At 35.6% G+C, this 13,530-nt stretch overlaps 1 protein-coding gene across 1 annotated transcript in view; it reads left to right on the forward strand.

Annotated features, from left to right (window-relative positions):
- The first annotated feature begins 1,310 nt into the window (after positions 1-1,310).
- LOC132099259 (NACHT, LRR and PYD domains-containing protein 3-like) overlaps positions 1,311-13,530 on the forward strand; it is a 117,930-nt gene continuing 105,710 nt past the window's right edge. The window contains exons 1-4 of the mRNA XM_059505696.1: positions 1,311-1,588; positions 1,740-1,781; positions 4,710-6,513; positions 6,683-6,856. Of these exons, the coding sequence (XP_059361679.1) occupies positions 1,327-1,588; positions 1,740-1,781; positions 4,710-6,513; positions 6,683-6,856 (2,282 nt within the window). The 5' untranslated portion in view covers positions 1,311-1,326. The remainder of the gene's footprint in view (positions 1,589-1,739; positions 1,782-4,709; positions 6,514-6,682; positions 6,857-13,530) is intronic.

Genomic DNA, 13,530 nt, shown 5'->3' on the forward strand with positions numbered 1-13,530 from the left:
AGATCCATTTCAGTTTGCATATAGGGCAAGGAGGGGTGTTGAAGATGCCGTAACAACGCTTGTGCACTTAGTAGCTCAACATTTGGAGACCCAAAAACAAGGGCATGGCTGGCTTTTATTTACTTTTCATCTCCATTTAACTCAATTAGGCCGTATGTGTTAGCCAAAAAGCTTGTCAATTTATTTAATTATTGAACAGGACTGTGTTTTAAGACAATGGCTTGTTGTCTTTCATGTTATGTTCTTCTATAGTAATGGTTGCCAACCCGTCCATCTTAGTCTACTGGTAGATCTTTATTAATGTCCCAGTAGCTCCCGAATATAACGTACAAAAAGTACAAAAATATAAGTACAAAAATACATTACATTCTCTAGTCTTTGTACTGAATTTTTTGTACTTATTTTTCTGTTATTTTTGGATTCTACTGGAAAACAACTTGCAATCACGTTAAAATCATTTGAAATATTTGAAACACAAAACTCAGATAAAACATGGTTTTGGAACATTTTCATGGTTTAAATCTCACTGTTCATGATGCTCGAATTATAGGACGAAAATATAAATTTGAATGTATCACTGAAGGGGACTGACTGTCTTCAGAAAAGTTTTGGATGGCATTGCCAAAACAGTATTATTAAACTAGTATTAGTAAAATAGTATGTATAAGCGCAGTGCTGCTTTGTTTACAGCGGTAACCAAGGAAATGCTTCATTCCTGCTGTTCCATGAGCGCCACCTACAAGCTAAGAGTGAATCTGCATCTTCATTCAGTCTGTCTGCTGCTGTTGTTTTGTGCTGGAATGTTTTACATAGCATGATTTCACAAAGCTGAAGTCAGACAATTCTGTTTTTTATATAAATCTTTGAAATTATACTATCTGATTAAAATGATCTTTTATTATTATTATTAAGTAAAAGGGAAAAAACTGCCTATACTAAATGTGTAATATCTTTCTTTGGATCCTGATTAAACTTTAAGACTAGTTTGACGTAATAAAGAAAATAAATAATGGGACCAATTCTCACCATTAACTATTAACTATGACTTTTGCCTGAGTAAACTCCTAAGTTGCTGCTTATTAATAGTAAGGTAGTTGTCAAGATTAGGTATGAGGGAGGATTTTGGGATTTAAAATATGGTTATGCAGAATAAGGCAATATGCTACTAATTAGATTTGCTTAAACAACTTTCTGATGATTCATATCAGAATTTTCATTCACAGCTTCATAATCCAAATAACATTTGAGCACTAATGTCCACATTAAGAGTGAAAGTTCTTCAGATCTTTTTCTTTTTGCCCTGCAGCTGTGAGTTGGTGAAGGACAATGGCGTCTGTTAAAGAACTGCTCGTGGACTCACTGAAGGAGCTGGTAGAAGCTGAACTGAAGGAGTTTCATTGGCGCTTAATGAATGCATATCATAAGTGTATATCAAAGTCTGAAATGGAAAAGGCAGATATATTCGACACAGTGGAAAAGATGGTGGCATGTTTTGGACCAGAAGGAGCTGTAAAGATCATGGTGGACATCCTGAGAAAGATGAAACAGAATGATCTGGCTGATCAGCTGGAGAATGAACACAAGCAAGGTAACATTTCATTCACCGTGACTGTAATGTGAGTAAATATTTACAAGTGTGATGGTTTGACTTAAACCTCTTTCCCTCTTTGCTTTGCTGATGTGATTAATGTGTGATAAATGTTTCCCAGTGATTAATTCTCTCTTTCTCTCTCGCACAGCTCAGTCTGAGGGAAATATAAAGACATCTGTCCCTGTTGGAGGTAATTCACAACATATCTTGAGTACATATCAATCACTGTCTGTAAATGCAAACTAGATAAACTGGAAGCATTACAGGACCAGTCACACCAACTTTGACAAGCTGCAAAGCGCAATGCTCAAAGATAGCCATCTAGAGCATATTTATATAGAGTAATTAACGTTTATTAAAAAGCAGCAGAGCTTTGTAAACAGCTCAGAGTAATCATGTCATTTCCATAAAAATTATATGATTGCCAGAACAAAATTACCAGGATTTTTGAAAAGGTCCTGTTCACGCTCTTCCTCTGTATATGCTGTGAATTTAAATTGCATTCAAAAAAAGTTCATCTGGGAAACCAGTGTGCATTATTTCACTAGATTTGTAATGTAAATCATTAAACACCTTTGCCAACGGGAGAATACTTCAAACTATGTCTAAATATGCCATGTATTGTACATCGCGATTTCAAAATAAAAGGTTCTGCATGTGGCCAAATATTACAATTTAATGATTTAAACAGTTTAATCACACTGTAAAGTGAAACGTCACCAGGCCTTTGGCACCCACTGCAGGTATTTTAATACATAATGTACTTAAGTTAGTTATGTTCATATTATGTGTATATTACATTATGTATTTTAACAGTGTTGTTCAGTACAATCAAGTAATTTTTTGTTTTTTTATATTTTATTTAAGCCAATTATTATTGCCTCATCGTTAGTTTATATATAAATAGCTATACTAAAGCCGGTTTTTCACTTAGGTCTTTTTGTGTTACTAAATAAATATCAGATTACTCAGTTGTCAAAATAATGAGTAGATTACTTGGTTACCAAAATAATAATTAGTTACAGCCCTAGATTAGTTAAAGTATTTCTAAAATACAACTGCATTGTTTTACTTTTTACAATAAAAAAAAAAACTAATAATTTGTCATTGAACATTTCTTAAAAAAATAGTGTTAAAATATTGTCACGTTCTAGTGAACCAAGGATCTGTATTTTGTCTCATCTCATGAGCTAAGTGTATTGTCACACCCCTAGTGTCGATAATCCTTTTCCAAGTGTATGATACAGCTTTCCTTCTTCAGGTCAATCATATATTCATGAAAAAGAAAATCAGTTTGAATAAACAAACCAATAACTTTGCCATAGTATCCTTTCAAATGTTAAAGTTGTCAGAGTCATTGCATGCTTTCCATGTGCTGCCCTGCCCCGCCCCGCCCCGCCCCGGAAAAAAGCTCAGTCTCAGGATTTTTTTTCCCCTAACCCCTGAGAACTGCGTGTCCAGTAACACTTTAGAATAAGGAACACATTCATTATTAACTAAAAGTTTTCCCTGAACAAACTCCTAATTTGCTGCTTATTAATAGTTAGTAAGGTAGTTGTTAAGTTTTGGTAAGGTGTAGGATAGTGTTGGGCGATATGTTCATTTTTCAAATCGTCATATTGTCAACCTGTGAGATCGACGATACATAATATTATCGTGCATGGGTGGAGCAAGAGAGAAACTCTTTGTTTTTGTCATAACATAACTATTTGGTGTTTTAAACCACGCAAGTGTGCGCAAGAGAGAGCCTATGGAATCACCAATAATAAAAAAATATATACTTTCAAACAAACTGATAAACTAACGTTAAATATAAAACAGCTAGTTCATATATAGTCAGACGCAACTGTCATACCGCGTGTCCTGTGACAAATTAGCCGCATCTGTGTATGGAAGTTATCAGTCTAAATGTTCTGCAAAATCAGTCAACGGTGAAAATCAATAGTAGATTTCATAGAAAGTCCAACAGTTTAACACTAATATTGGACATAAATGAACATGTTAAATATAAAGCATTCAAAACAAGTTCCTATATTTGGAATAAAGTTGAATTGAAGTGATGCACCAGTCATACATCGCTCTGCACCGTGCTCCTCATGACGAGTCTGACGCACCGCCACAGAAACAAGAATGAGACGCCTTCTAACATAACTGTGGCATTATACTAAGTTAGTGAGGACTCGTTTAAAATATTGCACATATATAGGCCATTCAGATTACTTGTTAAAGTGCAATTAAATACCTAATCAGAAATAACTGCAGACGATGTACGTCTGTTTGTGGATAGAGACTTCTTCACTGGATATAGGCTCTAATCCTCATTTGCGCACGCGTATGTGTGTGTGAAATGTGGTGCTGAAGTGAAATAGCTGAGCAGTTTGATAGCCGAATTATAATAGGCCATCTAATGAAAATAAAAATAATAATAATTATTATAATTTAATACATTAATAGGAGAATGAGCCTAATATCGTCTTCACTATCGACAAAGACATCTGCTATCGTCGATATCTCTGTCTATCGGCACAACCCTAGTGTAGGATTAAGGGATCTAAAATGTGGTCAGGCAGAATAACATATTAACATGTGCTTTATGAGTACTAATAAACAGCCAATATGCTAATAATATGCATGCTAATAAGCAACTAGTTAATAGTGAGAGCTAGTCCTTAAAATAAAGTGTTACCGCATGTCCCCAGTAATATCCAGTTCACAAAGGTCTAAAAATTAATTGAACATCTTATATTGTGATACAATTGTTTATTAAAGTTGACCAGTAGGTGGCATTGTCACCAAATTGATTCAATGTCATCAAGGCATGATTAAAATCACACATGCAAAGTTTATTTAAGTAGGTCAAAGCATGTTGTAAATACAGCCTCACATCCTGTTTGATGTGCTAGATGACGTTGGAAACCATTTATCAAAAATAACTTTCAGAAATTCTAAAATTGAAACCAAGCTGTTAGAGATGGTCTGTGCTGTTTTTAGCAGTATGATTTTAGTCTGTCTGCATGTTATTAATAATAATGATCATGCTGAAAAGAAAAATATTTCTCCAATTTGTTTAATGCTTTATCAATCTGATTGATTTGTTTTTTTTTTATTATTATTATAGAGCTGCAAAACTTCTTGAAAACTCACAAAAACAGCATGATGAAGAAAGCTAAATATATTTTTGAGGGCAACAAAGAAAACGACACAGATCTCAATACTGTTTACACAGAGCTGTTCATCACTGAGGGAGATATGAAAGATGTCAATCATGAACATGAGATTATGAAGATTGATGATGTTTTCAGGAACAACAAAACACTAGACAAACCAATCAACTGCAATGATATATTTACTGAACTGAGAAAAAAAAATAAGGAGAAGATTGTGCTGACCAAGGGAGTTGCTGGCATCGGAAAAACTGTCTCTGTGCACAAGTTCATCCTGGACTGGGCAGAAGGAAACACCAATCAGGATATAAACTGTGTGTTCCTGCTTCAATTCAGAGAGATCAATGTGATTAAAGATAAAGAGATCAGTCTCCATGAGTTTCTGCTGAAATTTTATCCTGAACTGAAGGACCTAGAGAAATCAAATTTATATAAGGAATGTAAGCTAGCATTTATATTTGATGGACTTGATGAGAGTCGACTGCCATTGAACTTTAAAAGTGACACGCCGGACACTGTTGAGGAAAGAGCATCCGTAGATGTGCTGTTTACAAGTCTGGTCAAAAGGAAGCTGCTTCCATCAGCTCTGGTCTGGGTGACATCACGACCAGCAGCAGCCAATCAGATCCCTCCTGAACATGTGGGTTTGTTCACTGAAGTGCGAGGATTTACTGATGAACAGAAGGAGGAGTACTTCAGAAAGAGAATCACAGATGAGACTCAAGCCTCCAGAATCATCTCACACATTAAGACGTCTCGTAGTCTCTACATCATGTGCCACATTCCTGTGTTCTGCTGGATCACAGCCACAGTACTTCAGGATATTCTCATCAAGAACAATACAGAGAACATAAGCACAACACTCACTGAAATGTACATTCACTTCCTGCGGATACAGATGAACATTAAGAGTCAGAAGTATGATGAACAAGAAGAAAGTGAACATTCAGACCATTTAAAAATAAATAGAGAAATGATTTTGAAGTTAGCCAAGCTAGCATTTGAACAGCTGAAGAAGGAAAACATTGTATTCTATGAGAAGGATCTGAAAGAATGTGGTATTGAAGTGAGTAAAGACACTGAGTTCACAGGAATGATAGCTGAGATGTTTAGGATGGAAGATGGACTTTATAAGACAAAGGTCTTCAGCTTTGTGCATCTGAGTGTTCAAGAGTTCCTCGCTGCAGTGCATGTGTTCATCTGCTACCTGAACAAGAACAAGCGAGAGCTTCAGTTTTTCTTTAAAGATTCACAAAATACAGCCAGACAAAAGCTTCAGTTCTTCTTTAGAAATGTCAAATTTCATGACTTAATAAAGAGAGCCACTGATAAAGCTATAAATAGTAAGAGAGGACATCTGGACCTGTTCCTGAGGTTTCTGATGGGCATTTCACTGGAATCCAGTCAGAACATGCTCAAAGGCCTGATCACACACACTAAAGACACCAGTGTGAGCATCAGACAAACCACTGAACACATTAAAGAATTACAAAAACAGGACATCTCAGATGAAACGTCAGTCAACCTTTTCTACTGCTTACTTGAGCTGAAAGATAATTCATTATATGAGGAAATCCAGAGTTACCTCAGTTCAGATGCACATCCAGGAAGAGACCTCTCATCTTCAATGTGCACAGTGATGACCTACATACTGCTGATGTCAGAGAAGGTGCTGGATGAGTTCAGTCCAAAGAGGTTCACGTCACCTTCAAACTACAAGAGACTCATTCCAGCTGTGAGATGCTGCAGAAAAGCCCTGTGAGTAATTTCACTGACTGCTGTTTAATTAAATGTTTTGTTCTATATCACTTATCGATTAAATGTCAAAATAATATGTGTAATATGTTCCTGATTGGATTATGAAGGGTATAATAAATTACTGCAGAAACACTGAACATCAGAAAATAAAAGCATTCTGTTTTGTCAGATTTGACGGCTGTGGTTTTGATGAAACATGCTGTGAAACCGTGTCTTCTGCTCTACAATCATCAAACTCTCATCTGATGGAGCTGGACCTGAGTAGCAATCATCTGCAGGATTTAGGAGTGAAGCTGCTTTCTGATGGCATGAAGAGTTCAAACTGTAAACTGAAAATACTGAGGTTTGACATTCACATTCACTCAATCACTATGTTCAAATATGTGGATAAATATAGATGTTATAATAACTATAGCTAGTATATTTCAACCCTCTATGCACACCTTGGCAACATAATCACCATTGGCTAGTACATTTTTCAGTTTACTCGCCAGACCGATATACTATTTTACAAACACACACACACACACGCATATGATTTCAGTCAGCTTATCTTTGTAAAGTGGCACAGCTTCTTAAATATTAGCTTCTTAATCAGTCAGTCAAGCATTATATTATGATAATTAAGCACAATTTAATGATAGAACTTTAGTGATTAGAACTAAAACTTGGTAACCATGTATGAATGCATATTTGTCATTTTGTCATCAACTTAAGACTGGTGGTGATGCTTAAGATATTGTTGGTCCTTCAGGGTTTCTGTAAAAACAAAATAATAGTAATATATCTTATTAATTATTATTAAAAGATAATACTACTTCCAATTCTACTACCATACTAACAATATACAATGCACTATGGATTGATGAACTGCTGGGTTCATGAATATTAATCACGTTGTCTGCGTTCGGTCAAGCTGATTTGCTGAAATCAAAACAGGGATTGTAATAGATGAGCACCAGCCAATGAAATTGCCCCCCCACTACCGGAGAAACTGGCATATCTTCTGCTTGTTTTAAAAAGCTGTATAACTCCAAAGGAACTCCATTATTTTGACAGGAAAATACAACAAAGAATATAGTTTACATGAAGCGCGTCAATTCAGCGTTGTAAGATTCTCGCTCTCTCTCTTTGCATGTGTGAGAAACAGCGCTATTAGCACAGTGATGGCGAGTCGGAGTTTACAGTTCGGCTAATACAGGTGCACTATGCGTCCATTGAGATGAATTGAAAAAGTACAGACCGCTTGATGGAGAGCGAAACTCTGAAGTGCTCATTCAGTGTTCAGCGAATGAAAATGTACTAACCTTAAAATAGCCTTGAACGCACATACTGGCGAGTAAAATCTAAGAATTTATTAGCCAATAGCTAACAAAAGACATAATTTAGTCCCCCAGAGTAAAATTCAGTCGCATATGCGAGTGATTTACTTGCAGTGTAGAGGGTTGCATATCCTTATCTATTGTGTAGTATGAATCTATTAGGACACAAGGCAGACAATACCTAATCAAAAACATGAATACAGACATTTCCTTAAGTGACTTCTTTGTATAGTTTGTTGCAATTAACTGTTTTGTGTTAATAAAAAAAAACATGTTCCATTTCTTTAAGAATTTGATTATTACAATAGCTTTATTTTCACTTCATGGGTGAAATCCTCAGCTCAGAGGATAATATTCCTCTTGGTTCCTGCCTCATTTCAGTAGGACAGATTCAGTGTGTTGATAGCTTGACAACCGCTGTGACTGACTCAAAAGCGTGTTGAACTGGATCAAGCTGATTCAAGAAAGATTTGCTGTATTGAATCAACAGAAATGCTCAGATGAGTTATGAATTTAACCCTCTTGAGTTCATGCTGAGGCATTTTGCAGGCCTTGAAGATGTGACAGGCCCTGATGTTTGTGTTACACTATCTTAGTCAGGACAGTACTAAATAAAAAATAACATGCATTTAGTATGATCTCTCTAATTTTGTTAAAATTATTCAAATTTTCACAGATTCTGCAAGGGGATCCCAAACTTTCGCATGCCACTGTAATAGGCCTATGTGTGTATATATATATATATATATTAGGGGTGTAACGGTACGCAAAAATCATGGTTCGGTACGTACCTCGGTTTTAATGTCACGGTTCGGTTCATTTTTGGTACAGTAAGGGAAAGAAATACAAACATTAAACTGCAGGTTGTTTATTACTATACACTTTAAAAAAAATACTTTTTAATAAAATATATATAAAATAAAAATAGAATAAGAAATAAAATACTGCTGCAAAGTTCTCCACTAAATAAAATACTCTCAGTCTCAAACCAATATCATATAATAAAATATAATGAAAAATATAAATAAATAACTATGATTACAGTGCAGCATTACCAATCCCAGCTTGTAGGCCTGCTTCACCAGAATCTTGCCTGACACGGCGCTGCAGCTACGGTAGGTGACATAGAGGGAGGGCGCCTACAGACCAGGCTCTTGTCTTCATGACAACTATATCTATACTTCATGTTGAGCATAAATATAAAGCCTACTGATAAAGGACACCGTCAACAGTATTGAATAATAATAGCAAAATAGACTATGTTTGACAGGTGCAATATTTGAAAATCGATAATTATTTTATTTTTTTAATTACATCAGAATTTATGTCAACCTATAGACTTTCAAACATCAAATTTTATATTTTACATTTTCCTATTATATTTTGCCTGGAAACGCTTCCAACATGCTTGCGTGTCGCGTAAAAAATAGGCGTTGGTTCCATTTCTAGCATGCACGCGTCTCACGCAGGCAGTCTGCAAGCTCTAGCCTGTCAACATGGGAGCCGAATTAAAAACGGACACGCCACACAGCTGAGACGCTTGCGCCACGCATCCAGTGTGTCGCCGGCCTTAGAATCAGCTGCAGGGCGGGATTTGCGCTGAATGCGGAGACTTCCGCCATTTAATATGTTCGTTTGGAAACACAAAAATGTACTTGTGTTGCGAGCACAAAATATTGATTTTAGCTAATTAATAATAGTTCAGCTTCAAATGGGCAACATCATTGGGTTTGTCCAGAATGAGAGAACCCAACATTACCTTATGTTTCGCTTTAAATTATTATAATTTTTGTTGTTGTTTGTTTGTTTATAGCTAAGCCTATATTATTATATACTGCAATTATATTTATCCCATTAGAATTATATATTTTTACTCTTTTTTTGTTCTGATAAATTTGTTAAATTTAAAGCATTTGTTGTAAAGTGAAAGGAACTAAAAATATCCTGTTGGTACATTATAACATTATTAAGCCTGCCATTATTATTTCTGAATGTAATAAAATGCGATCTATACATGACATTTTTTTTCCTCTCACAAACTCAATTTTTTTGCGTGTTTTTAAAAAACATGCAGCAAATGAAAACAGGTGATTTAACCAATTAATCGCCTTTTTTCGTTTGCTGAATGTTTACTGGAAATTTGTTACTGTGAGTTAACAAATTTACATTATATACTTAGGAACAGAGTCTGGGCCTAATCTAGGCTATGTTGTTAACTATTTACAAGTTTTGTGTATGTTTTTATCCATTTTTTTTCATTGCATCTGAAAATTACTTTGTGAATGCACATGCCTCCCACGTTGCTCAGCTGTGGACGATTTAAAAATGTTTGATATAAAGGTTGCTGTCCCATTTTATACAGGAATTGTTCATTTAAAATTAATTAATTAAAAAATCGATGTTTTATGCTAACATGCAATCAAGGTCTTCGGATACTATATAAGATACAAGTTCATTTAGGTTATTTAACAAAAATGTTTTTAAAAATTCCTTGAGATTTCAAATTCAGTTTAATAGTATTGAAATTCAAGTTGAATCTAGTATAAAGAAAGGTTTTAGTTGCTTAATTTTTTTCTATGAAAAAATTATATGTTATCGTGACTTGTTCATCATATAATTTTTTATGAGCTGTATTCGTTTTCCATTTCAAAAACCAAGCACATAAATCTATTATTCACTCACATATGCCTTTATAATAACTGGCCAGGGACAACAGATGAAAATTAGCCTGTTGAGCTATCTCTGGCTCATTTACAGTTATTTTACTGTTAATCAATGAGCACTGTCCCTGTAAAATAAATAAATAAATGAAATGAAAATATCTAGGTTTCTAAGGGAGGAGCCGCTGTCAGGGGAGTCAAAAGATAATTACATCATCATTAGAGTTGCCAATTAACTTCAGAAATGGAAAATAAGGGCTAATTGAGATTCTTTCTTTTATTCTTTATTTAGGTTAAATTAGAATTAGATTTCTACTAGTGATAATTGCTATTTTTGATATCAGTAATTACATTTCCATTAGTAACAATGCTAATTCTTAATATCAATAATGACATCATCACTAGCTGAAATTGAATTGTTGATATCAGCAATTAAATTTCTACTAGTAAAAAATATTATTCTTGATATCAAACATTTATATCCTGGGAATGGCAATAGGCTATGGAAGGCATTTTCTGCCAAATAAATGAAATGATTAAAATTAGAATTAAAACCAGATTAACGATTTCATTACAGAAAACTGTACGCAAAATATGTGACAAAATTGAGAATGAAATTAAATGATTTAATTTTCATGGTGACATACCTGTCAAATTGAAAAATAAAATGCAATTGGTGATTTCACATTTCATTTTCAATACAGTCTGGAGGCAAGACTGTCAATATTAAAATGAAAAGCCAAACGTGAAAAAGAAACTACACATACAGTTTTAACAAAGCTCTTTATTACCTTTATTGATTTCACATAGAGCAGCTGTTACTACACAGAGCCATTGTTAACTGAGAAGATGTGCAAATCCACGTTCATTTTCAGCGTTTATTGGCGCATCTTCTCAGTTAACAATGGCTCTGTGTAGTAACAGCTGCTGTATGTGAAATCACGCACCTGATGGAATTAACTGCTGATTAGAGAACCGGCTTTACTGACGAGATGCGCATTAACGATCGGCCGATCGTGATCGGAGCACCCCTAATCTTGGATACACTTGGACATTTTGCAGCCGTCACAAACTCAGCAGACAGCAGATTTTCCGGGGAGTCTCGTGGAGGCTCAGGCCGAGGAACTGCAGTGGGTCGAGGGTTTGACGCATGCTGGTCAGGCTGGTTGTTTCTTCCACGTTCTAATGCTGCAGCAGCTTCCCGCAAAAGCTCACTAACAGATTCGCCATGTCTCGATTACAATATATTCACATTTTAATGTCTTTTCACACATTGTTTCGACCACCATTCAACTCATGCACACGAGACTTCGACGATTGTCTCTAGCCCCGTTACTTGAATAAGCCACACCCACTCATTAACATATAATTTGCATTCAGGTTGTCTTTGAAAATGAAGACAAGCAAAATTTACATTTAAATTTGAATTGTGTCACTATTATTGCGTGAGCGTTAATAAAGAGCTTTTTTTCACGTTTGCTTTTCATTTTAATATTGGCAGTCTTGCCTCGAGACTGTATTGAAAATGAAATGTGAAATCACCAATTGCATTTTATTTTTCAATTTGACAGGTATGTCACCGTGAAAATGAAATCATTTAATTTCATTCTCAATTTTGTCACATATTTTGCGTACAGTTTTCTGTAATGAAATAGTTAATCTGGTTTTAATTTTAATCATTTCATTTATTTATTTAAATTTGGCAGAAAATGCCTTCCATAATAGGCAAGCCGTATTGACTTTTATTAATTTGCAGGATACGAATACTTGATATCAGCCATTCAATTTCCACTAGTTAAAATGTTAATTCTTGATATCAGGAATTGGATTTCTACTAGTAACAACATTATTTCTCGATATCAACAATTCAATTTTCACAATTTAAAATGCTAATTCTTGATATCAGGAGTTACATAGTAAAAACTATAATTCTTGATATCTGTAATTGTATTTTCACTAGTTAAATGTCAACATAGACTGCCATTCAAATTTAATTGTTGATTTCAAGAATTCATTTCTTACTAGTTGAAATTCCAATTTCACATATCAGAAATAAAATTCTTACTAGTAAAAACCATTATTTTTGATCTTAGTAATCACTAGTTACTAGGACAGATGTCTATTCTTGATATCAACAATTTAATTATTGATATCAACAATTTAATTGCCACTAGTGACAATGTTCAATTAGATTTGAATGGCAGCCTATGGTGACATTTAACTAGTGAAAATAAACTTACAGATATCAATAATTATATTTTTTATTAGTTGAAATGTAAATTCTGATATCAAGAATTAGCATTTTAACTAGTAGTACAGCGGATCACGTTCACTTGCATGCCGCTCTGCACAAATCTGCGGGGCGCCACGGCTCATACACAGGATCCGGATCTGAGCGGCCACTCTAATCAGTGCTTCTGTTGGGATTATATCGGCATGTTTCTGAACCATCGCAGAAGCAGCTTCAAAGCGTTTATATAGCGATCTGTCATGCCACATCAAAGACCATTTTGAATTTCCTGAAGAAAAAACAAAACAAAACTGTATTTGTCCGATACAAATGCATACCAACGAGTGATCCGGCGCTGGTAACTTTCATGCGTTGGAGCCATTGCAGCGGAGCATGGTCCGAACAGAGGGTGAATTTCCGTCCCAGGAGATAATAGCGGAGGGTGAGGACGGCCCATCTGATGGCAAGACACTCTTTCTCTATGGTGCTGTACTTAGCCTCTCTCTTCGTATCCCGCCAGCCCCAAGAACTGCCTTACCTCCTTTTTGGTCTTGGGACGTGGGCAGGTCACTACAGCGGCTGTCTTGTCAATTTGGGGACGTACCTGTCCATGCCCCAAGTGGAAGCCCAGATACCTTACTTCCACTCGCCCAATCGCACACTTCTTTGAGTTGGCCTTGAGTCCAGCCCCCCTCAGCGATCTCAGGACAGCCCTCAGGACAGCCCTCTGGGGCCGCAGAATCTTATCCATGAGAGCCTGAAAGGTAGCCGGTGCCCCGAACAACCTAAATGGAAGGGTAACAAA

The sequence above is a fragment of the Carassius carassius genome, chromosome 22 (assembly GCF_963082965.1).
Source record: "Carassius carassius chromosome 22, fCarCar2.1, whole genome shotgun sequence".
Lineage (NCBI taxonomy): Eukaryota > Metazoa > Chordata > Actinopteri > Cypriniformes > Cyprinidae > Carassius > Carassius carassius.